At 35.7% G+C, this 27,301-nt stretch overlaps 1 protein-coding gene across 14 annotated transcripts in view; it reads left to right on the forward strand.

Moving 5' to 3' along the window:
* CADPS2 (calcium dependent secretion activator 2) overlaps positions 1 to 25,541 on the forward strand; it is a 519,662-nt gene extending 494,121 nt beyond the window's left edge. For 11 of the 14 annotated variants that reach the window (XM_073238515.1, XM_073238522.1, XM_073238517.1 and 8 more), the window contains 3 exons: positions 859 to 966; positions 19,305 to 19,409; positions 24,556 to 25,541. In XM_073238515.1, the coding sequence (XP_073094616.1) occupies positions 859 to 966; positions 19,305 to 19,409; positions 24,556 to 24,726 (384 nt within the window). In that variant the 3' untranslated portion in view covers positions 24,727 to 25,541. Of the gene's footprint in view, positions 1 to 858; positions 967 to 6,245; positions 6,627 to 19,304; positions 19,410 to 24,555 lie in introns of those variants that run through there. The other 3 variants (XM_073238523.1, XM_073238521.1, XM_073238513.1) reach the window with 2 other exon arrangements.
* Positions 25,542 to 27,301: the final 1,760 nt, after the last annotated feature.

Genomic DNA, 27,301 nt, shown 5'->3' on the forward strand with positions numbered 1-27,301 from the left:
GTTATATAAAAGTCAAAAAAGAACTAAAGATAAGTCTAGGAGGAACTCTTTAGGAGCCATTCAGTTTTTTGTCCCTTTCTAGTGCTGATTTTGTAGACTGTTGCAAGGAGAAATTATATTAACTGCCCAACTCCTCTACCACTAGAAGACACCAAATATTGTATAACTTTGGGTAGTTATCCATACCTTTGACTCTTCATAGGAGACTAGTTCATTCATATTCTTACTGCATTTCTAAAATAAAGTAAATCCTTGACATAGTATTGATAAATATGAATGAGTAGAAGCAATAGATAATCCACAAAATTTTGTAATACATTAAATATCTTTTGCCCAATATCTTCCTAATAATGTTTTACTCTGATTAACAAGAAAATTTAGTTGGTATGCCTTGAGCACCCATAGCAGTTAGGAAGGCAACTCAAGGAAAGTTAGCGTTTTTGTCTCTAATATGTATGGAAAAACTAGCCAGAAATAGTGAGAAATGAATTGTATTTGCAATTAGGAAATGATGATTGCATGTGGGGATATTTTTGAAAAATTCATCCATTTATACTGCTTAGCATATTCACCTTTCAAGATAACCATTTAAAAAAAACACGTACTAGTTTATAGCCGTGTATTTCTACTCACTTTAGTAATGATGAATATGACCCCAAGTTATAGACAGCAGTAGTGAACTATTTTTCTTTAACTATGGGGTTTCCTGAAGATACTCGCTGATTTGGTCATGAGCATATTTTACCAGTAGAATTTTAGAAATGATATAGTGAATGATGTTCCAGCGTTGTGATTAAATAATATTTTCACAATCGAGACCTGATGTTTTATTATTCCCACACTATTCTCTCACAACAGAAACCAGGAATGGATCTGGCAGACACCTATATTATGTTTGTTCGGCAAAACCAGGATATTCTTCGAGAAAAGGTCAATGAGGAAATGTATATAGAAAAGTTGTTTGATGTAAGTAACTATCCTTGCAAGGTATGCTGGCGTAATAGGTATAATGTGAAGGGAAATTTTCCCTTTGATGGTCTGTTTGCAAAGCAGACTCTCCTTTTTTGATCTTTATTCTTCTCTGCAGCTAATATAGTTGATAATTTTATTTCTTTGACTGCTGACAGAAGTTTTAATTGGCTTCTTTTTGTGCATTAAAACTGTCCCTGTTAGGATGAGAGTCTCAACAACCTGCTAAGGTTAATTTTAATACGCAAGATGAAAATCAGTTTACCATTGTGTACTGCATCATTTCACTCGCCTTTGCAGTGTGCCATAAACAGAATCATATTGTAATGGATTTGGCCCCTACTATAAAAGTTACTTTAAGTCAATATAATATTCCCAGTGAAGCAAGGATATAAGCTGCAGTGAAGCCAAATAACTGCCACTTTACTGTTACTGAATATTTTTATCTCATTACAGTTCTGAAGTATGCTAAAAGATACAATCCTGCTGTTTTATCAGTACGAGGGTCTTCATTTATGCGTGACCCCTCATAAACATGGGGGTATTGTGGTTTTAGATACCATGATCCCCAAGTTTCATTTATTGAGCATCTGTAAGGGAGCAGTCCATTTCAAAAACAATGTCGTCTTTCATTTGTAATTATTTAACAGTCAGTTCAAAGGAAATGGTACTTTGCTTCTGACACAACTTTGCATAATTTACACAGTGCTAATCCTGAAATGTAGTATTTGCTTTGAACTGTATTTGTGTACTTCTCTGTATTTTAGAAATGCTTTTCTGGCAGTTTCATTTAATTATGCAAGTTACTGCAAATGTTTTCATAACAGCAATTCACGAGCTTCACAGTGACACTTCAGCTGTGGCAGTTACAGAAAGTCCTGCTACGCCATCATCTCCGCCATGGTCTGTCGTGTCACTGTTCACTGTGTGTCAGGTTGGGTGGTCAAAGTGAGTCTTATCGTTCGTATTTTATATTTCTAGCCTCTACCCAGGCTGTTTTACAATAAAAGTATCATCTGTTTTAATAAGCCGAGTGTTAATATGTGCGAAAAGAATGATTTCCTAAAAGCTTTGATGCCCTGCAGGGGTAGAAAAATTATCATCCATCCAGCTGGCTCTTTTACAAAATACAGAAACCATCTTAGCAACTTCTGCTTCCATTTGGTATTGCTCTGAATTGACTAGCATATGTTTCACTTTCAAGTTCTTTTACTTTTTTTGCTTATGTGGTAATTTTCAAGAATGTTGAACAGAAAAGGAAAGTTGAGTTGAAGTGTCCCATTATGTTTCTTCTTACTAGAGCTAAAGCACATATTCTATGGTGAAAAATGGTAGAGACCTTCTGGAAACAGGCCATTGTGGATGAGGGTGTGTGTGTGTTTGTGTGTGTGTGTCTGTGTGTGTGTCTGTGTGTTTCTTTTGTCTTAGTGACCTCTTCACTACAAAGCTTGCCATCAGTTTATAACAAGTGTAATATTTTCTCTGTAAAAATATTCCCACCTCAGTTCCCCTTCTCAGTTCCCCTTCATTCACCAAACTTTGGAAGACTTTTTGTGTAGCAACAATAACAAATAGAGTTAAAGAGTGGACGCAAGGAGGCCAACATTAAAATGTTGTGCTAGCTTAATTGTCCTGGTTATGTGTACTTTTTCTAAAGTACCTCAGCCTCTGACATGGATGTGAGTTTGCTTCTAAAAGGGATCCTGGGCAAGCGCCCATTCTGTTTTGGTCATGAAGGTTTTGTCATTTAGCATCTCTCCAGTAGAACATTGGATTTATTTGTAAAATAGTTTTAATGTCTCTAAACATTCTAGTATTTTTGAGTTGTACATTTTTGTTATTATAATTTAGAATTAAAAGTAGACTATAATTCCATTGATATGTCATCAAGAATAATATGTCTGAGGGGGTACTAAGAGCTCCTAATTAGCCAAGACTAAATTTACCTCAATTACAGTTGGTAAATGGGAGGTTATCAAGCATGTGTTGAAAGGCAAAGTGGAATGTGTATCTTAAGCATCAGATCATTACAGAGAGACATTATATAATTACTGAAAATCCACTTGGCTGGAGCTTAAAATAATATTGTTAGGGGTCAAGAAACAGTTGAAAATAATGACACTATAAATAATGTTAGCAATCTTAGTCTATTACAAAGAAAAGATGGAAGAGAACGGTTTTATTCAGGTGTCATGACAAACTTTTACTATTCCAATTAAAGTACTTCCTGAGTAGATAAGGAGATGGAGCTTCTTAACTTCAGGTGCAGAGGAAAATGGGCATACATGTGCATGTGCATGCACACACACACACACACACACACACACACACACACACACACACTCTAGTGAGTCAGCATTTAGTGGTATTAACCAACTCAGAAGGGTACAGGGGCTATAGTTTCTAGTCATATAATAAGAGCTTAACTCCTTAAGAAGGATAGCTTTTTACCCAGATGAAATTTGCTTAGTCTTGGAAATACCACATATAACAACATTTTTATATAGAACAGTTATTCTGCAAGACAGATATTCATCCTTCCTCCAACACCAATACTTCCATAAAGAACTCATCAGTCTGACTAACCTTTCTCTGCATGATGTCCCACCCACAGAAAAGACTATTGAAAATTCTGTGGAACATTCCCTGAGAGTGGTACCTAATCATTTGTGGTGTCCCTGGCCTCAAAAACTTTTTTGACCAATAAGCATCCTAATTGTTCATGATATTTGTGGTGAAATACCTTAGGATTCTAGTGAAGTATTTGTGCTCATGCTTTGAGATGCAGCTGCAATGGAGAATAGTCCCCTACAGTTGTCCATATGTAACCCCCAGCCATATGCCACGCCCCAGCTTCCTGAGCATCTCGCACGGCTATCATTGTTCCTGCAGGGGAAGTGTTTTTGTTTCTTAACTTCAAAGTCTTAAAGAGGAGCATGATTAAAATCTATATTATCTTGAAGGCCATAAATAGGATAATCTTACACTTTTACATCAAATCTTGAAATAGTAAAACTTAAAGTACCCTTTGAAGTTCAAAAAAAGTTAATATTAGAACAAATACCGAGATACTATACTTCCGTAAGTGGTTAAATTTATATAACACTTTCTGCTTAAAACAGAAATGACTTCAAAAATGTGTAAATAAATGATAGCAAATCCATGCTGTTATTAGAAGGAACCAAATTTAAGGTACATTCCTAACCTTTCCAAGTTATCAAAATAATAATAATAGTCTTAACTGTCACCACTGCCATTCCCAGGGCACCTTCACATATCAGAAATGTGCTGGGTGCTTTATCCATATCATTTCTAACCATCTGTGCTAAGTGTCATCATCTCCATTTTACCCTTCTTTTCAGGTTAAGAATCCTCCCATTCAGAGAAGATAAATTACTTGCTACATATTGAATCTGACTTTGAAATTATGTATCTCTACTTTTCAAAGTCCATGCCATCACTATGATATCTCAGACTTCCAAATTTGAAATGGTGTTGTAGGAAGAGGGCTGAACCAGGAATCTAAAAACTTAAGTTCCAGCCACAGTTCTGCTATTAATTTTATAAGTGAGTTTCAAGAAGTTATGACACCTATTTAAGTCTCAGTATAGTTAAGGAGATATAAACTGAAGAAATTGGTCTGGAACTCCAGATAGTTTCAGAAATCCCTTCCAGATTTTAAACCAACTCAATTAAATTAAATTTTAGCAATGGCAACAAAAATTGCTGGGTTGGTTACATGCTGAATCTTGCACCCCAGAGTAGTAATTCTTAAGTTTTATGCAATAGCCACGTGAAATCCGTTATCTTACACAAGAAGCAAAAGCAAGAATAGTGAATGAGAAAGTAGGAAAGAGATTCTATATACAAGAATAGCTGTGCCATATAACATTCCATCTACCACCATGGTTCTGAATCCCAAAGTTAGAAAAATAGAATTCATATATTGTTTATCTATGCTAACTCTCCTTGAGTGACCAGAATATTTATTATTATTTTTTTATTGAAGTACCATTGATATACAATCTTATTCAATCTTCAAATATACAACATGGTGATTCAATATTACTCTTATTATTAAATCCTCACCCCCCTCTCGTGCAGTTACTCTCTGTCAACATAGGTGTTACATAATCATTGACTATATTATCCATGCTATACTACTATCTCTGTGACCAACTTATATTATGACTGAGAATTTTTGTGTCCTTTTATCCCCCTTGCCCTTCCCCCCACCTCAACCCCTCCCCAATGCTAACCACTAGTCCCTTCTCAGTGTCTATGAATCTACTGCTGTTTTGCTTTGTTTTTATATTCCAGAAATAAGGGAAATCACATGGTGTTTGTCTTTCTCTGCTTAGCTTATTTCACTGAGCATAATACCCTCTGGATCCATCCATGTTTTTGCAAATGGCAGGATTTTTTAATGGTTGAATAATATTCCATTGTGTATATGTACCACATCTTCTTTATCCATTCATATATTGATGGACATGTAGGTTGCTTTCATATCTTGGCTTTGTAAGTAGTGCTGCAGTAAACATAGGGATGCATAGATCTCTTTAAATCAGGGATTTTGTTTTCTTTGGGTAAATTCCTGGAAGTGGAATTACTAGGTCAAATGGTATTTCTACTTTCAGTTTCTTGAGGAACCTCCATACTGCTTTCCATAGCAGTTATACCAATTTGCATTCCAACCAACAGTGTAGGAGGGTTCCCATTTCTCCACATCCTTGCCAACCCTTGTTATTTCTTGTCTTTTGGATAGTGGCCATTCTACCTGGTGTGAGGTGATATCTCATTGTGGCTTTGATTTGCATTTCCCTGATGATGAGCCATGTGGAACATCTTTTCATGTGCCTGTTGGCCATTTGTATTTCTTCTTTGGAGAAATGTCTGTTCAGGAAGTGACCCGAATATTTTAAACAGAGGCTCTCTGTGCCTCTTAAGTGGTCATGGGTACACATGCTAAATTGAAAATCTACGTGTTAAATTTACCTTTTCAATTAAAAAAAAATGTCTTATCTGGGTCAGGGAAATCAAAAGGAAGTTGTCCTGTAGTAGGAGAGATCAAAAAGGGTTTTTCTGCTTTGTAGGCAATCTTACTCCAGTGTCCTTTTTCTTACGTATAAAAAATCATTGTCAACCTTCTAAAAAATATTACCAAGTCAAAGCCATCTATAACTTGTCTAACCCCAATATAAAACCATAACAATGATTTTAGAGTTCTTTAATTCCCTTTTTAATGCCTACTATGCTTCTTCCCACACTCTCAGGTTTGAAGACTCAGTGGGAGCTTTGACTTTCTGGGATGGAAAGTGGTGCTGTTTCAGAAGTCAAAACTGATGTCTCCAGTAATTGCCCAAGGGTACCCTCTGCAGCCAGGTCCTAATGTCCAGGAACATATGTCACCAATATGTAACACCAAGGCCATAGGGCTTGACTGAAGTGCATCCTGTTGTCCAGGACAGACACTAACCCTACCTAACTCTGCTTCTTTGTACATTCATCGGGCATTGCCCATCTTGAGTTCCTTTGAAACAATTTCATTTTAGCTCTCACATTGCTGAAGGCACATCAGGGTGCAGTATTTAATTGGTAAATCATGCAGATTAAACATTCTCTTGTGTTATAAACTGATTAAATATTTAATTGTTGAGGAGTTTCATCTCAATGAATTTTTTTTAATATTGTTGTGATCTCTTGTCAAATTAAAAGCAATTCTTTAAATGGTAGTTAATCAATTATATTCATCCAAAGTGTTTCATAAAGGCTTAATTTCTCAGGACTTTTGTTGAAAAGAATTTTTAGTAAAGAAACTCTGTATTAAACATTTTAAGTAAAATTGACCTAAATTATATGAACGAGTTCAGTAGCCATTTTAAGACAGGATAAGATAGAAAGAAAAAAAAAACTATTGCAATTGAATATGCTTCTCAGGATGAAGTGAATTTTGTACTTCTGTGCTCTTGTCTCTAACTCCCAAGTAAGAACGGAGGGAAGGGCTCAGAATTTTTGAGTTTAGTAGTTTATGCCAATGCCCAGACTTTCTGATGTGAGAGTTTATTCATATTCAGTAAGGTCAACACCACTGTTCTTAACTTATTTAAAGATTCAGTTTACCATGTTGATTTCCCAAGAACAGTTGAAAATCAACAGAACATGGGTAAGAGTGACTGCTAGATAAAGCTTTCCTTCCTGAATACCCTGGGCAGTATGTATTTAGGACTGATCATGTACTTTTTCAATCCTCAGCTTTGGATGGATTTCTTTATGTTATGTTATCACCTTCTTTATTTGGAATGTGGGCTGAAACCCAGTGAGGCTGAAAACTTCTTTGCCTTCTCACATTTCTTATAATTCTACAATATGATTTGGGAATGTCAATTTAAAAATAGCAGTTTTCCTCTTTCCTATGATCTTTCAAATGACTAGAAAATGGTTTTATAAACTATGTAAATTATATAGAGTCTCACTACAATTTCTTTTCAGTTTTGTCTCTGTATGAAAGAATTCAAATATAAAACGTTAACTGTCAGCCCATTATGCCTACCCATGATTTTCCTATCAACACTCAAAATTAAATATTAATATCACTCTCATGTTGTAACCATTGTTTTCCTTTTCCATCAATAGAAAGGGATGGATGATATAAGTTCCTTGATGTATTCTTGGCTATTTGAAATTATTTATTTCTAACCACGGTCATGTTGTGTACCCTGGTGCCTCACTGTGTACTAAAGAAGATAAAAAGTTTGACTCTCTTTCATCTGTTGTTATAGGAGCAGCATCCCATCCATCTCACATCTCATATGTTTTAACACTTTGTCATTTTCCCACTTTGACACATGTTTTCCAAGTCTTCTTTTTTTTTTTAATTACATATCATCCTGAGCTGGTTTCCCTGCAGTATTTGGACTCACACTGAAGTTGTCTAACCTCTTTTAAGACAGTCATAGTCAAACTTGGTCTGTATATTGTCTTGTCTGCCTCGGTAAATGCCATACGGAGCTGGCTACTGAACTATTTTTTTGCCTCAAAGTTTCTCTTTAAAACCTCTACTCTCAGATTACAGCTGTCTGGTTGATTTTTGTTAATAATCCTTATTTTAATGTTAAGTCATTATTCGTAAGTGTAAGACTTTATAAAAGGAGCTACTTTTGATGTATGCTACGTGCCAAAGTAGCTTTGGCAAGTTGAGACGCAGCTCAGAGCAGCCAAAGGCCCTCATTTGAATCTAAGCTGTTGGTGAATTAAAACCTGAGAAACTTGAGATAAGCGTGCCTAATTGCCTAAAAGAAACTCAGCAAGAAAATGTATTGTAGCTTGTTGATCTTATTTCTTTGATAATTCAAACGAATCTTCGAGAAATATGCGGACTTCTTACTTATATTCTTGAAATGTGATCATGAAACCCAATTGTCATTTGGCACATACCCAGAAATACACATCTTTGCATGAGGCACCTGGACATATGTGGCAGGTCTGGTAGAATCAGCTAATTAACAACACAGGCTTAAACAGGCACCTCATCTGGCAGTGCAGTCAGTTGCCTGATGGCGCTCAGCAGGATTGGGTAGTGCTTTTTATTTCTCTATCCTAATGGTCTGCTGCCCACCTAATTTTGCCTTATTGTCAGTCACTACTTACCACAGCTTGGGGCCCTCCCAGGAGGATAAATTATTATCAAAGGATTAGGGAGATGTAGCCTTGCAGCTCTGACATTTCTGATTACTTGTCTATGCCAGAACACTAATTAGCTGTGACTAATTAAGAAAAATGTCCCTGCCATAGAAAACCATTTAAAAGAACTGAGAAGTAGAAAAGCAATTCAAAAGCTGAGCAGTGCTCGGATTTGCTGATGCTCTTTAGATTTCCACCAGAGCCTTAACTCACCTTTAATTGTGCTCAGAATTTTAAAAAAAGAAAAAAAATCTGATGTGAGGTTTTTGCTTGAATAGGAAAAAAAATTTTTTTGGTTACCTAAGCTCTCAGTTAGCAATGATAAATTGTCTTTGATGAATGGAAGATGACAAAACTTTCATTTTCATCAGGAAATTTTTCCAAACAGCAAATGTGTAAATGTGCATTTACATTCATTCACCAAAGCCAATAACCATGACAGTTAAAAGTCACTGAGGAAATCAAAATATTCTCTCTACCGATTTTGTAGAAAATAGCTGAGCATTTCATAACTTATTTAGTGTCAATTTCATGCTGCCTTCACAGTTAGGATGTTCTGGAAATTATGACTTCTCCATGCAGAACTGGTTTTTCCACGGTGACTTTGCTCACACTGCAACCGGCCACTAGTGACTTATTAATGAAAATAGCTGGGCCTCCCCTGAGACAAACATCTCTATCGGTTGACCAGTGTGATATTTTCATAGAACCGACAGCTCCTACTCTCCTCCTCAAACCTAACTTTATAAGCAGATGCCACGTGGTATTAAGGACTTTGTTGTGACCTTTTCTACTGCCACTGGCCCCCTGCCACTTTGCAAGCCTTCTCTACAGCTCCTATCTACATGCATGGTTGGCATCACTCACAAGTGTGCAGAGCAGTGGAAGCCAAACCCCACCTTGTTAATCAATCCAACTAGAAAAACTTTTGCATAAGGGAATGGCTACTGAGGTAAAACCAACATCAGATATGTTTATTGAATGCATTGAAAGGAAACTCTATAAAAGAAAACAATTTCCAAAGGCACTCTAAACACCTAAACTCTAGAAAGCCCCCAGTTTCCTGATCTCAGCCCAGATTTGGGTAAGAGACCATCTAAATGTGGCCATCTTAACATGGGCAAACTATTTTGTTTGAAATAAAACTCTCACCCCTACCTCACCTAAGTTTTTCATGCTGTTTTTTCAAACCCATTTCCCCTTTTCCTCTCAGTGGAGAACAAAAAGCAGGTAGCCAGCATCCTTTAGGGAATAATCCTTCCTAAATATGAAGACTGTTATTAAAGCACCTGTCATACTTGTCTACTCCAGGATAAATAAGCCCTATTTGTTCAACTTCTCTTCATCGGCCCCTTTTCTAGCCCTTTAATCATCTTTGTGGCTGTCCTTTGAAACTTCTCAAAGTATTCTCTGTCACTCTGAGGGTTTAGAGTCAGGAATAAGATGCAGTATTTGAATGTGGCTGAACAAGATTCTTTCAAGCCATATTCCTGTTCATGCATTCACAGACATAATTTTCCCATACTTATTCTCTGCTGATCCTCGTAAGTTTGTTTCCATCTGGGCCCCACATTTCTTTTTATTATCTTTTTCCTAAGTTACTGTCTATTTTATATGCATATAATGTATTTGTTGATGTAGATGTCTGTTCTGTTGGTGTTTTGAGTACATAGGTCTAGAAAACAAACCTAATTCACCAAACAACTATTATATATAAGGAATGGTGGTGGATGTTAGGATGAACAGGGTAAACTTTGGTTTTGTCCCATGTAGTCGGATATCTGTGTCACAGTGACTTGGTAGGAATCTAATTAGAATAGGAAACTGAAACCCCTCTTATTAATCATTTATTCATCCAACCAGTGTTTATTGGACATATTCTAAATGCCTCGGACTGTGCTAGAGGCTGAGAATACAATACTAAACAAGATAGACCAAGTACCTGCCCCCAGGGAGCGTATATTCTTACAACAAAATAGGTCTTCTGAAAAAATTGTCAACGTCCACATAGCAATGTTTTATGTTTTCATCTAGAGGATGAGTGTTAGCTTATTTTCAAATGGATATACTATGGAGAGCTGAAATTCAGGGCCTTTCCAAACAGATCATAGTGATTGCAAAAAATATCTCTCTGCTTCAAGTGGAAGATGGGAAACTTGTTGAAAGGGTCCGTGCAGAGCTTGTACCTACCTCCGGTGTGGGCAATGTCCACTACGAGGGCTGTGAGATAAGGGTGCTCTTCCTCTCTACCCTCCATGGATCCTTCGCTCAAAAGCCAGGCTCATTCTGGCCCCAGGAGAGCTCTTCTGCTCTTTCAGACTAATGTCATCAGTGCCCCAGGAATGACATCTGCCTCTTGAAAAACAGCTCATGCAGCCAACAATTATAGAAGGCACCTAGAACATGTCCCTTAGTGGTGGAAATGCACAGGCGACTCCCAACCATACTCCAGATACTCCTCACAGCCTCAGGTAGCCCCCGGGAATGGGAGCCAGTACCTGAGCCTGTGCTAGGGAGGCTGCTCCCTCCTTGCGTGACTGACTCTCAAGAGCTAAGTACATCAACATCTGAGCACGTAGTGTCATATCCTTGCGGGGATGAGCATATATGTGACCCTTAGGGATGTACATAGACATGGGGCTTCGCTTACAGTACTTTTCCCTTATTTAATTCATCAAGTAAAATGAAATTCATCAAGTAAAGCTGCATTTTAGTCCTGTGTTCAATTCCTTTAGCCAAATGTGATTGTTTACTTTTCAGTGATTTCTATGACTCTAACATCTATTAAATTATTTTTCTATTAATGAAGCATGTCATTTAGCTCAACAATTAATCTGGCTCAGATATTCTTTTATCCTTTTTCTATTGAAAAGCTGCCCTGTCACTATTATATATGTAATGTTTTATATTTCCAAATAGTTAACAGCATTCAGTCCTTCCACAGTTATGCAGTACATGCTCTGTGCCAGACATTCTGCCAAGAGCTGGAGATAGCAATAAAAATAAGATATTCTTGCTGCCTTGTGGATACTCAACAGCCCATTGAGATAGACATACAGCACAATGTGCAATAACTGTATACTTCTAGAAACAATAAAATATGAGAGCCTCTAATTCTACCTAGTAAGAGATAGTATTGGCCTCATAGGAAATGAAGTCATTAAGGCCAGCTTGGATCTGGCCAGGAAAATGTACGTGGGGATAAAAGCCCAGACAGAGGCATTGGCTTGCCCAGAAACCACAGATCTAGAGAAATCCAGCAGAGCAACAGGCCATTCAGATTGCTGAAAATGGGTCCTGCAGGAGGTCACCATGAGGTGGAGACAGAAAGGTAGCACTTTACTCCAGTCCTGACAACACTCTTGAAAAGTAAATTTGGAATGATTGTTCCCCATTTTTTCATAAGGAAACTCAAGTAGAAAGACTTGCTGATAGTTCATTCTCAGGCCTAGGTTCTATCTTAAAACACACTTGGGCCATTCAATAGCTCACCAGTATGTATCCCATCATTTATCGTTAACTAGGAAAGGGGAACAACTGATTATGTGGGATTTTCACTTTACAATCACTAGAGTTTTAGCACCAGGAAAAGAGCCCCAAAATAAATACAGAGATGTCTGTCTGATTGATAATCATGAATAATAGTGAACAGCATTGATTTTCATGCACCTGTGTAGTGCAGAAAAAGACAGGCTAGTTGAACAGTATTACTTTCAGGACATTTTGGAATGAAGGAAATTTTGGATTAATGAAAGAATCATGAGCCAAAATAGCTTACACACCTCCCAATTTATGAAACATGTCCTATCAATGTAACTTGTCCTATTTTGTGACAGAAGAGGATCTAATTCATCAGGAAATATCTTAGCTATTATATTCATTCATTTGTTAAAAGGGAAAGTATGAGGGAAAAATATTGAACTTCAAGAGTAGGGAAGTCTTTCAGCATTCAACAAGCATTTGTTAGGTAACTACTGTATGTCAAACCTCCCATGTTGGCACTCTTGACGTTTTCTTAGAAGACTTCAGAGTGCTCATGAACTCTTTGCAGATTTGCTGGTAGAGTCAAAAAGTGAAAATTACCTTAAATATGAGGCTATACAAGAACATATACACAAGGCTATACAAGAACATATATGAGGCTATATATAAGAACATATAGTTGAACATGGAAGAAAAAAGACGTGAATCAAATGCTTCTTTCTTCTGTTTAAAAAAAAATAGAAAAAGATGAAGAAGGCTATATAGATTGAATCCTCCTTGTGAATGAACCAAGGATCTTTCTTCCACATTGCACTGTTTTTTAAAGTAAAAAAAAAAATCCTTTCCAGTATTCCTAAGTATTAAGGTGTATGGCAGTTTCAGATATCTTAAGAAGGGGACATGTGGGAGATGCACAGCACAAGAGACATTTGGTTAGTTTCCTAACAGGAAGTATGGTTATTCAAAGAATTTATTTAAATGTAATTGCATTAACTTGCAAGAAAATGTGATGACTTCTTTAAATAATGAATAAGCGTCTTCTCTGTCACTTCACAGTCCTACATTATGATGACTATCAGGAACTCCCAGGAAGAGCAAAGGTTGTTTTCTTAGCTGCTAGAAGCATCAAACCACCCTTAAAGAATCAGAGATTTTATGACAGAACTATTTTCTGGAAGGAAATGGAATAATCTAGCAGACATGAGCACAGACTCTGGAACATAGATATATAAATCTTAACCATTTCACTTATACTTGTATAAACTTGAATAAATTGCTTAATCTAAACTCAGTTTTCTACCTGTGTAAGTTCAATTTCTGCGTACCCAAAATGGGAATAATAAAAGCCATCTCATCAAGATTATTGTAGGAATTACAAAATGAAATTTTAACTGATGCACTTGGAATTGCAAATTCAGTTTCAAAAATTAGATACTTTTGTAACCAGAATTCATAAAAGTAATAATAGTAATAAGAATATCTGTGCCTCACAATTTTTATATATCTCATTGATTCCTTATTACATTTATTGTTTCATTTTTATAATGTGTCTGTACTTCATTAAAAGGCCAAAATGAGTAAGCTTTAAAAAAAAAAAAAGGTAATAGAAAATTCTGGAACCCTAGACTTGCAGTTTGGGTAAGAATAAAGCTATATTTAAGCAGCATAAAAAAGAAAAAGTATGACACTGGCTTTTCCCTTCAATCCCTGTTTGCAAGAATCACAAGCTATATTCTAATAATGCCATTTACCCTTAACAGTCATATCTAGTCTCATAGTATTTCTGAAAAGTACCAGAATCTTATTAATTTAAAGGTAGATTCATATAACCTGTGCTTCATATAACAGATGAGAAAACTGAGACAGAAAGCAAATGGCAGGCTCAGTCAAGCAAATAGCATAAAAGGGCTAGCACTTCTCAGCCTCTGAGCTCTATATTGATGTCCTTCTCTGGTGTGTTGACAGCCAGCCCGGCTGCTCCATCCAGATTCAAGTCTCTATCTTCTCTCTCCCACGAATGACTCTGGGTCAAGCTGGGAATGCTGATAGGTATGGCTTAAATTGAACACTTCCTGTATTTTTCATCATAATCAACTGGTTTCAGCTTTCTTTAAGCATAGCCTTTACTCCTATTCCAAACCAACAAGATACTCACACTTAAAGCTTTCAAAATGCTAGTGTTTTACCACAGATGAGCATTTCAGTAGGATGTCTTGAATAGAGGGGAAAATCATTGTATCAAATTCACCATTCACATAAAATTTACATTTTAGTGTTTAGAAATGGAAGTGACCACAAATTTAGTTATATGAAGTAGATGTACTATTGACAAAAGGAACACTCAATGTATAATAAAGCATTTATATTTACTTTTTAATATACTTTAGGGCATTACAGTATATTACAGTGAAACTATAGGGCATTAACATTTCTAAATGTTTTATTGCTCTCCAAAGCTATAAAAGGACCCTAAAAGATGGCTTCTATTTCTCGAACTTATCAAAACCTGCATTTCAAAAAGATTATTTGTTCTCTTATTAACTCAACTTAGCATTTGAAAGATACATATTTCCTAAGGTGAGATTTTTCTAGATATTTCATTCCAACACAGTGACTCAACGCTTGTTAAACAGCTTCCCTTGAAATAAATGAAGCAATGCACACGTACCATAGAAATCTGGCTATTCCTTATCTTAGAAGACTAAAAGGTACTGGTTCTTTTTGTATGTGTTGTTGTTCACCTATTGAGATGAGCATAGCTGGAAAAGAATCAAAATTTATCAACTAGTTGTACCAATTCATAATCAATAAAGAGCTAAACACTTAAGCAGAAAATGTATCAGAGATTTGTTCCCTATCAAACAGCTATTTTTACCATGCCATCATCATCAGAAGCCACATTCTGACAGAAATCATTTGCTTGAGGCAGCCGGTTGTATAAACCCTATGTGGTCTTGTGATTCAGATTTAGGAATATCAGCCACAGAGGGTCTAAAGGCATTGTGCATTAGTATGTATTGAGACCTCATTCCAGGTGGCAAGCAGCTGGACTTTTTAAAAATAAAACTTACAAAACAAATGTAAATGCTTGTTGCCAGACAGTAAGTGTTATATTTAATCGAATCATCCTCAAAATGTTATAAATTAGGCAGAAAAGAGTTGCGCATATTTAATATATTTGTTTTGTATTTCCACTTGTCAACAGAATAATGAAATTCCTTAACTACTTCTCTTTAACTTGCATGAAGAAAGCTCGGTATGTTGCTAAATCTCTTTTCACCGGCACTGCGGAGAAACAACTTTAATCCTTGTTAGAAAATTGCCGAGTCTGGGACTGACAAAGAGCTCATGCTTGTCCCATTGTTAGTGCTCCCCGGCCCCAAGAGCAGAGCCCTTTACAGCTGCGTGGATCCCGCCCGGCTCAGCTGCACTATTTAGGAGAGGAGGTTTGTCAATTTCTATTGACAATGGAGAGAGTTTTTCAGGGCCTGTAGCAGTGCTGACACAGTTGGGGATCAATGCCAGCCATTCAGACTGCACCCTCTTTCATTGCTTTGGTTTGTTAATTCAAGACTAAAGGTCCGCTGAGGGGGTTCAGGGTGTTTAAGAAAGCTGATGAACTGTTTAAGAAAGCTGATGAACTGCAAGCGTTTATAGCCCTGGTGTGGCAATTTCCATAGTCAGTGGCAACTCCTGGCACTGAGGGAGCTGTGTCCTTGTTGACCCTCTTGTTATTAAAAATGCACAAGTGCTGCGCTTCTCAATATTTCAACACTCTTTCATCGTCAATACCACCTTCTGAGCCCTTCAGCTTGTTGCTTGCTCTAAAGATCTTCTTAGATTGGGTTTGAAAACTTCACCTTAAACACTAGATTAGACTGATGTTCTGTTTTCCGTGCTCCTGTTGATTTGTTGAACCTTCCCAGGGCTGGAAAGCAAGTAGCAGCTTGATGGGGAGACGGGCTGCTAATATGATTTACCAGTCTACAGTCATGCACAATAAGTGTGAATAAATACAGGGGTCTCACAGAGTCAACCCTAGCCTTTCCTTTTCTTTTATTTTTGCTTTAAAAGAGATATCTCAAGAAAATGAAGTGAGTAATGCATGCCCTTACAGGAGCTGAATGAACCACAAAAGGAAAAAAAAAAAACCCATATTTGTTGTTAAAGTGGTAGGCTGCTGTCAGGGATTGATGTAGAAAAAAATGTAAAACATACACCTACGGCTTTATTCCAAAGTAGACCAAAGCAAAGAATAAAGCAATAAATAATGCCCTACCCATGACTTGGGTGCCGGCTGCAGCGCCCCTCAGTTGTCCTCCCCTGAAGGGGACGGTGAATAGTCGGCCAAGTTGTTATATGAAATTAACTTTTCCAAAATAAAAGCACATTTTCTAACATTGAGACTTTACTGCACATTGGCCCTTTTGAAATGTTCTTTTCTCCTTTATTTGGGGAGGTTGGTTTGGTCTGAGCCCAGGAGAGAATGAAGCTAACCTGCCTTTGAGTTTTTCCTCAAGATGGAAAAATGGGACTTAGCTACATTCCAGCACCCAAAAGAGGAGCATAATCAGTTCCAGCACCAGAAATAGGAAAGTGCTAGAGATTTCTGTTTGGTGCTTTTCTTTGTTTGCAGGGTGTGTGTGTGTATTTCACTATATACCAGAAAGAAGCAGTCCTAGTGGGGGGTTTTGTTGTTAGACTATTCTTAGTAGCAACGTAAACTCTGAGCTAAGCTACTGCTTTCTCTTAATTATTTGCTTGATTTAGCTGAAATTCTTCAAAGTGCTTTGAGTTGGTAATCAAAAAATATGCATTCTTGTACAACAGAATAATTAATTATGTGCTTGATTTAGCTGAAAATTTCCAAAAGGCTTTGACTTGAGAGCCAAAAAATATGCATTCTTACCTGCTAGAATAATTTTTCTTAGAGAATTTTCTTTATAATTTGTTTGCCTGTAAAATAAGATGATAGAGATGCTGAAACATTTTACTTAACAATAGTTCTCTTTCTTCTCTAGTTTTATAGTTAACTTCAGATCATTTTATTGTCAAATTATTTTTCTCTAAAGTTATCATTTTGCCATTGCGTTAAAGACATTATCATATTAGCAATGAATTCCTGTGTTACATTGGATGTCCTTTCGATTATTACTTATCATAAGTAGTGTTTATATGTAATGGGAAAAAGAAGCTTAATTTTGAATTACATATTTTTAAAAACAAAGATGGAGTAATTCTAAGAAAGTATTTTCATTTCTTTCAAATTTATACAACTTACCATACATAGTGCTTTACAGTCTATCAGATTAACTAGTATGTTATGCTAGTCTTCATATAACATATCATATTTTGCACCCCCCAAAAAAATTATTATATTCGTTGTTGCAGGACTAAAATTTAACAGTCATAACCATTGTAACTACATTTTAGCTCTCAAACTATCTGGAGAGTGGTATCGGGGTGAGGGTCTTAATTCAGTGTAGTCATACTATCACCAATATCTGAGGGGTGTTTACCTGCATTACAGTAGAATTCAAGAAGCTATAAATAATCTGGAATAAGGAAGTATAGAATTTAAATACTATTAGAAGTTAATATGTCAGCTGAAGTACTGAATTCATTAGCAGTTTCTTTTTTAGTAATTTAGGAATCTATCTCATTTTATAAAACTTATTTCTGATACTTTTTCATATCCTGAAAATTCAGAAAGCAATCATTAGAAAAGAGCAAACAGAGCACATGAATAACATTAAAAAAAATCATATCCTCTCTCACATTTTAAAAACTTGAAATGTTCATTCATCAATGTGATATCATAGATAGTATTTGGTAAATCAATTATTCATTTTGATTAGCCTATCTCATTTTAACATCATGTTCAGTATACTAACAAATTAATAGAAATAAGTCTGATGAAATGTGAAACTAATCATATTTAATTTATGCCTAAAATACCATTTCTTATACTAAATTCTATTAGAATAATGTTCATAAGTACAAGTCCAGATGAATTTCAGACTTACTTGTATCACTTGAGATTTCTCTTAGAAATTGAATTTACAGTTTTATTATGGAAGAAAAAGATTTAAGATTTTTTGTTCTGAGTTTGAATACCTAAAAACATATATGCAGACACATATGTGATCTGTAGTGTCACTATATTTCTGTATATGTACAGGCACAAAATCCCTTCTTTTTCAAAAGCACCAATGTCATTTCCTACATGCTGAATGGACTTTGATATTTCTCACGGTTATCTGAACAAGTAGCATTATTATTCTTGCAGCATTAACTACACCTAGCTCTGGCGTATACTTACTGAACCCCTTACAATGTCACCAATAATGACAGATTGCCTTTTTTTTTAACAGGAACAAAATTTCTTCTTTCACTATGCTCCCAGACTTTCTAAAGGAGCAGGAAATTACATTAAAGAAGAATTTCAGTTTTCCCTCAGGAGAATTATAATAAACAGAAGAAAAAACATGAGGCCTCTAAAAACACTTGCAAAATGAAACTGATTTTTTTCTTCTCATAGTTTGGTCAACTGACATCTATTTTATGATTCTTATCAGACACAAGAATTCCATCCTGACAATGTTCCTTCCAAAATCTCAAGTAGATAAAGGTGTGACTGAGGATTACTGGTTAGTAAACTATGGATATATTTTGCCATCATTCCTTCAGTGTTATTCCTAGGTATTGACTACATGCATTGTGGCAGAACACATCTACTCTTTTTTTGTTTTTTAACATAACATGCAGGCCAGTAAGGAACTTTCCTTGAATAATAATTTGCCTGTTTTGTCCTGCTGTTTGGCAGTCCATTCAGTCCCATAACATATATTTAGTACCCATTGTTACCTACAAATTACAAAGCAGGTCGATAGGCTGCAAGCGCAAAAACTGTTTCCCATGAATATGTTAGAGCTGAAAGAGTGTAATGTTAATTCGTGTAAAGAACAGCCTAGGTCAACTTAGCAGATTTCCTAGCAAAACATACAATTCTGTTCACAGGAAATTATAGCATTATTGACTTCAAGTGCTGATCTGTGGTCATTTCAGAGTGTTTCTTTACCCCCTCATTACCGAATCTGCTAAATGAATACTCCAGAGCTGGTTTTCTGTTTTGTTCTCCTCCCCTCTGCCCTCATCCTTCTTTGCAGCAATGGTACAGCAGTTCCATGAAAGTCATTTGTGTGTGGTTGACTGATAGATTAGACCTTCAGCTTCATATCTACCAACTGAAGACTCTCATCAAGATTGTGAAGGTAAACAAAATGTGTTTAGATGTGTGAATCGCCGAATTGCCCACCAAGCTATAAAGAATAATGGCAAGATTGTTGATATACAAGAAAATCGTATTTGATGTAACTGAGTGAATGTAAGTACTTTAAAGACATCACTTTCAGCAAGGATGCGCTGTATGCACTTTTTCAGTTAGAATCCCAAATAAGTACAAATTTATCTTTTTTCACTAATAAATAAAAAAGACTTTGTTTTCAAGTAGTCACATTTTATGATAAAGCCCCTCACACATATACCTGAATGTAGTAGGTACACAATAATTTTGTACTAAGTATATTAAGTATAGAAATGTTTTCTGATAAATTTTCTTCATGTGTATTAGGATATCAGGATATATTATTATGAGGGCTTTTGAATTGCATTTTCCCATAGGATAAGGAGAGTCTGATTTTGTTACATACTGACAGGAAAGTAAAACACTGTCACTGCCTGAATTTCTTTGGAAGCATGCCTCTTCTTATATATAAGTGATGATCAGTTTGAGACCATCCCAAATAACTAACAGATATCCTATCAGTTCAGCAAGGCCCTTTTGACTTTTGCTCTTCAAGAGAAAAGGTCATGACATACATATTATATTTAGTGAGTAGGGCCTTTAAAATAATATATTTATTCAACATGATTTTTCACACTTTGTAAATTCTAGAGGGAGCCCAAAATTTAACCCAAGTATAACTTTTTCTTATAATTGAGACAACTCCTAATTTACGGCTGAAAATACACCTCTAAGCTATTGAGAATCAGCTGCCTGTTCAAACAGATGACCTTTACTTCCATCTTAGTATCATTTACCAAACCATACATATACATGCATATATATATATATATGCATATATATAAATTCATATACATATATGTGCATATGTGTATATTTATGTGTGTTTAAGTGCACATTATACACATAATATGCAAAGGGATTCTCAAAGTGTCATTCCTGGCTAACATTATCAGTATCACATGGGAGCTTGTTGTATAAGGAAACTATCAGGGCCCACCCCAGACCTAATGAATCAGAAACTCAAAGTGGAGCCCAGCATGGTATACATTAGCAAGCCTTCCAGATGATTCTGATAGATGTTAAAAGTTTAAGAGGAATATCTTAAAGGTTCACTAGAGTTATATCCACATTAAAATATTTCCATCATTCTCTTGGCTCCTGCATTCTAACAAAAATACAGATTCTTTTGTACCAAAGACACACAGGTTATCAAAGACCCACAAATAGGAAAGTTCTGTTCTACAGTCAGAAATTGGCAGATCTACTAGAATTTAGAACCAGACCTATCATGCCACAGCAACAGCATCGTAATTAGTCATAAATAACAAGTAAAATTATCTCCACCCACTAATTTTTAATACTATTAAAAATATTAAATTTCAATGGACAAAACACCTTTGATCCAAAACAGTTCTTGCCAAGTGTTACCTATTTTACAAAGAAACAGAAAGCACTCTCTGATACATTCACATTTGCCTTAATTTCTCCATTGTTTCTTCCTTGTTTCTATAAATGTGACTTGGAGAGCTTTCAAATGAAGTTTTTATGAAAGAGAATCAGAATAATCTGTGTTTACCTTCCAAATGTATGTGTATGTTAAGGTTGCAGTCTATACTATAACTAATATTGGGATTAACTGATCACCCTTACAGTCAGCCATATTTTCAAGCTAATGTCTACTGTGTTCAGGATGTCGAATTACATACTCAGCTGATGTTATTCACTAATAATTTGTTCAGCTCTTTGTTTTTAAAATAAAAATTCACTTTTTATTAGCTCATCATTTGTTTCCTTAAAAGTTACTCCTTCTCTCATATTCATACATCATTACAGTTAAAAACCAAGCACCAGTGAATATTTTAGCAGAAAAAAGTGATTAATAATTTCATGAATTATGCAATAATATTTCTATTGTACTCTAAGCCAATGATTTATCTTATTTTAACATATTCTTCTTCTGGCTACCACTAGTTAAGACTGATAAATATGAAATTAAATTCATGAATATGTTTGACTTTCCATGTTTTGCCTTTTACAGGCAAGTCCCCAGACTCAGCCAATGCTTTCTTGGGTTGATATATTTAATCAAGTAATAGGGCTTTATATAATAATTAAAAATAACTATTTTAACAATGAAATTAGGGTGTTAATAATGTAATGTTCTAATTGTTCTTTTCCACTTTGAATATAGAAAGACTTTAACTAGTTTCATACATAATCATTTTTCAGGACCTGTATGGTTTTGTTTATAATGTTAATATTTCCAATGACTTTAAGAAGCTATTAAATAGCACATGTATAGAATTGTGAAGCCCCTGAGTAGGCGGAACTCCATCCTCTGTCACTTAGAGTCACCCTGCATTTTACAGCAGAGTAGTAGTGCGTTCTACCCAAGAGCCAAGCTACTTGACTGGAGTAATCTAGTTCCTTACACAAGCATTGATTGCCATTCTTTTATGCCCACGGAGACCAAGATGCTATCAAGATTTATATGATAGCCAACTTTGCCCCACAAAGATACTTAAACACTAATTGGTTCATTCGTGTTTTTCACTAAGAAAAAAACAAATGAGTAAGATTTTCACAGAAGATTTAGGGCTAAGAAATTATTTGCAAGGTTTTAACATCAGAATGCATTATTTGAGGAGGGGAAAGATAGAATCCCTAAATAATCAAAATGACTGATGGATTTATGTTCTCCCTAGAGGCCATATGACATTTAAACACAGTTAACATAGATCAGCTGCCTCTCTTACTAGGAGAAAGGACAAGTGAGCAACACCCTGTGGCAGGAACTTGTCTTAAGTAAGAGCCAAGCCGACCTTCAGTGGCAGCCACAGAGGATGTCCAAGTGTCAATAACATTTTATGAATTCTGAGAGAGAGTTTGCAAGGATACCTGTGCTGCCGCCTCCCTAACTGCTTATCGCTTGCTAATAAAATAAGGAAGTAAGAGTTTTAATTATATGTAAATTAGAAAGCCTTCGGGACTGCATCCACACTATAAATCTGTACAAGCCAACTCACGGATAATTAAACTAAGTCTAAGGAAAGTCAATTTCAATAGAATAAGAAAGTAGGACTCACAAACTCAGTAATTGTCGGTGCAACAATAATGCTTTCTATCAGATGCATGATCTGCAGAATCTGTAAATGAGTATTTTGTATGCTTGATGTATTTGGAATCTAATTTCTCTAGGCTTGAACACAATTCTCTATGGTAATAATACGATGTATTTTAGTTACTGGATTTTCTGAAAACTTACCTTTCAGAGTTACTCTGTGGATTCTGATGTAAAATATCATGTTTTGGGGTGACAGAATACCCCATGAGTAATAGGTTTACCCACTTAGCAAGAGAACATGGAGATGGTGGATTGTATGTTTTTTAAACTATTGAAATCTAAGCAAGAATAGTTTAGATCATTGAAGAAAAAAAATCACTCTGAATCTAAATTTTGCTGCTGAGATATGACCTCAGACACTGTACAGTGTTCCCTACAGTTCAGTTCATTTTTGGAGAGGAGGGGGACTTTTCACATGTGAATTTTGTATATAACAAACAATTATCCAAGTGAAAAATTATTATTCCTCCTCCATACTTGTTTTTGGCAGATCACTGCTGAGAATGATACCGTGGGACATAAGTCAGATGGAAGAAGACAGGAAAATAAAATCTGAAAATACCAATGGTCCCCCTGCCTTGTAATGGTTCTATTCCTTCCCAGAAGTCTGTTAGGCCAGGTGTATATATCATGAAGGTTAGGATGCCACCCATCAGAACTTCCTACCTTGTGAATAAGTACCTTCAGCCCAGCTCTGTGAATATTAGGGTATTTTCTTCCTACTATGTTGAATGAAATCAGACATCCCTGAATTGTTCATTTCCAGCTGCTGGAGCTGTTAATATTGGGCCAGGAGGAATTTTACATTCCTTCTTTTTACTTGACTATTTTCATCTGTTAAGTGCAAACCAAAAAAAAAAAAAAAAAGAAAAACTAGCCATGATTTAGAAGAGTGCCACATGGATATGTATTGATATTTTTCAGCTAGTCCATGGAAATCTGGCTGCTTAATATCCTAAATTTAACATAGGACAGTAAAAACATCTTAAAAGATTTTTAGTATTAAAAAAATGGCCTTAGAAGTGCCACTACAGAATGGGGTGTCTTCATTTATGCTCTAGTTCCCCACTAAATTTATCATAGACTTTCACTACAACGTTGAAAATCAATAATAAAATACCAGTCTTGTTTAGTTAAGGAAAAATCATTTATGATGAAAAATCACACTAAAGGGGAAAAGTGAAATAAGGGAAGCTTTATAGTTTACATATCTTAAATATCACAGAACCCAGAGTTCTATTGTTGTTTCATTATTTTCAAGAATCACTCTATAAACAATAACATATTTGTCCTATTTTGACATATAATACACCCAATAATAATTTACTGTTTCACAAAAAATGTAAGTACACATTTGATTAGCCCTTCTATAGAAGCTTTATGCCAAATTTGACACTTCATATTCCAAGGGAATTTTGATAGGAGAGGACAAAATTCATACATTTAGGTGTACACAAATTTTTACACAGTGGTACAAATTTTATTCAAAAATCCTGAAAATACAAATTTCTTTTACTGACAACAAGATTAATACTCTCCCTCCATGTACCTCCTCCAAAAAGCTAGTGCTTTTTGTAAAACTTATTTTTCAGTATAAAGGCACCTCAATAAAAAAAATCAGAATTTCTTCAGATTAAAAATGTACATAAGTACATATCATTTCACCTTTGTTACAGGTTATGCAAATAGCAAAGTCTGTGCAATTAGTAATAATTTGGAGAAAAGCTCATTTGTGACTTGACACTCAACATTTTGATCTATTCAAGGTGATTCTAGTTTGAATAGCACTATCCAGAGTCTCTCATTTCATTTTCTCCCCAGAAATATACCAAAAAGATGACTGACATGAGCTGCTAAAATCTGAATCCATTAGTGACTTGTCAAAGATCATTTTTGAAATGCCAACTGAGTATATATAGACATACGTATAGACATACGTACATACAATCCAAAAGGTATCTAAATAAATTTTTTCTTCTTTCTCCAGAAAACCTATAGGGACTTCCGATTGCAGGGTGTGTTGGAAGGCACACTGAACAGTAAGACCTATGATACTCTACACAGACGTTTAACAGTAGAGGAGGCTACAGCCTCTGTTTCAGAAGGAGGCGGACTTCAGGGCATTACGATGAAAGACAGTGATGAAGAAGAAGGCTGAAAACATACTGCTTTGTAGAAGGAAGGGGAGGACCTTGACGTTGTTTATTTTGTACCTTGTCCTTGTAATTACATTGATTGTTTGGACCAAATAAAAATGCTTGTGTTTCACTCCACATTTAAAAAAGTAAACCTGGAAGCAAAGTTAGAGGGGGAAAATGCAAAAGCTCTTTTTTTTTTTTTTTTTTTTTTTGAATATCAGCCTCTTTAGTGTAGCTTGATCCAAAATGAGTTTCGGCTCTGTTTATGATTGGAACATGAACTTTTTTTTTTTTAGAAGATTTAACTTCTTTTTCTGTAGTCATATCAAAGTAGTGTCCTGTGTCTGAAGTGAGATAATGTATTTCTCATAATACAACACTGTGAGAAGAAGCCACTTCTGATCACTGTGCAAGCTCTATCCTACCCTTGTTAAAATGGTGTGCTTGACAGTTTTTCATTTATGTACAAGGTTTCATAGTTAATTTGCCACTGTTGTGATGTGTGTAAAAACTTTAACCTTGGTTCTTAAATACTCTGAATTGGTCTGCGGGTATATTCCTGGGCTTAAAGTATTGCCACAGCCAAATATAGTCTAGATTACCCAGTGGGCTTGTGTTTTGTTCCGTTCTGAACATTTCTTCCTTAAAGTGTAAAAAAAAAATCCTAAAGTGTGGGGTAATAATGTGTGCTGCCATCAAGGTACCATATTCTCCTACTTCTAAGTGTAACAGCTTGCAGGCAATAAAAATCCATTTGGTCATAACCACTTCTGTATGTATTAGACTTGTATAAATTAAATGCAGTAAAAAAATGTTTGCAGTATTACAAACATTCTGAAGATTTGGCTCTGCATTTTTGTTTCTTGCTGCCTTTTGTTTTCTTTACAATCAAATAAGTAGAATATATTAACACTGCTTTGCACCTACTAGGCACGCAAATTTGTTAATGAATTACTGTGACAGCATATCTCCATAGCAAAGGTAATGTTGACTACCTACTCATATATTGTGTATTATTAACACAACAATTAGTGTTAACTAATAATGCTTAGTATTAAGAATGCTAGTAATGCTAACTAGCAGTTGGCATATTAAGTTACATATTCCTCCAATGTACTTTTTTGATACAGTTTTGGAAGATTAATAATAGTATTAAGCTTTGTAATTTATCTATGAAATTTAATTTTTTATTTTGTCCTTAAATATGCTGGCATACCGTGCTATACTAGATTCATTCATAAGTAATTTTTAAATTAAGTAAGTTAAAGCCAAGTAAGTGGAGATATCCCTGACTTTATGTAGACTTAAGTTCTTAAACTCTGGAAGTAAAACAGCTTTTTGGACCTCCAAATTCATCTCCTATGGTATTATGTAAATGGTGCCTTGGTATCCAGACTAGCCCATAAAAATCAATTTAATGTACATTTATTATATAGTATGTAATACTGCTTTGGCTCAATTTCTGGCTCTCAGGTGTAAAAGACCATATCATACAAGATAAACAGGAACGGTTTCTTTCCCTTTCCTGGATTAGACACTAACTCTACCAGCTCTATAATGAAGGCAGTGTGTCTTGAAACGTTCTTTCTCCCTATTCTCCACCCTCATGCCCAATACCGTCCTTTCTCTAAGCCCTCAGGTGTTCAGTCACATTACCTTAAACTCCCCAGTAGTGCTCTCCCCAAGCTCACTGCTACACAACTCAAATGGTTGTGAACTTGGAAATTACCCACCCTTCTTTTCCTATGTCTGTTTCTTTGATACAGAGTAATTGACCCATGTTGTCCTAAAGAATGAGTGATGAATGGCTGGTCACCACCACCACCACCCCAGTCCACTTAGCCATATGTATCTACTCAAAGAAATATCTAGCTGATGCAATTCAGAAATAAAGGGGAAAGCATGTGGTGTAGGGGAAAGTACTTGGGGCTGGGAGGGTCTTGCTGCTGACCTGGCCAACTTAATGTGCCAATTTGGCCCTCTTTACTAGTCAGCCTCTTGTAACTTCTCTCCAGATTTGGGTGTTCTCTGCTCCTTTCCTTCTCTGTGAAGATTTCTAAAAGCTCCATTCCCCCACTCCAACCTCCAGTGTCTTGTACAGGGAGGACAACAGCAGTCAATGGCAGGTAGTGAAGATGCCCCCCAGTTTTATGAGGACAATGTGGACTAACACGAGCCACAGAAAGGTGTATGAAGAGAAATTTATAAAGTAACTGAAAGACAAAAGTTATTTTTGGGTTTTTGCCCAGAAATACTCTTCAATATAACTGTAAATTGCTTGAAATGACTTGATAATTGTTCATTGGTGTGTGTAACTATTAGGGTGAAGGCCCAAGCATCTGTCTATTGAAGGAAGCCAAGTGGTGTTATTCTTTTAAAAAGTATTTTTAAAGGGATTTAATTGAAAACCTTAGGAGTCTTGCAAAATTTCTGTAATGAATATCATTTTCAACCCCCAAAAAAGAGCTTTAACCTCCTAAATGGTTTTCAGAAAAGGAGAAAAACTACATTGTTTGGAGTTTGGTGAATGTTGCAGGAGAAAATAACTAATGTAGTCTAACATCGAAGCCCGAATGGATTTATTAAATAACACGT

Source organism: Manis javanica, chromosome 6 (genome assembly GCF_040802235.1).
Source record: "Manis javanica isolate MJ-LG chromosome 6, MJ_LKY, whole genome shotgun sequence".
Lineage (NCBI taxonomy): Eukaryota > Metazoa > Chordata > Mammalia > Pholidota > Manidae > Manis > Manis javanica.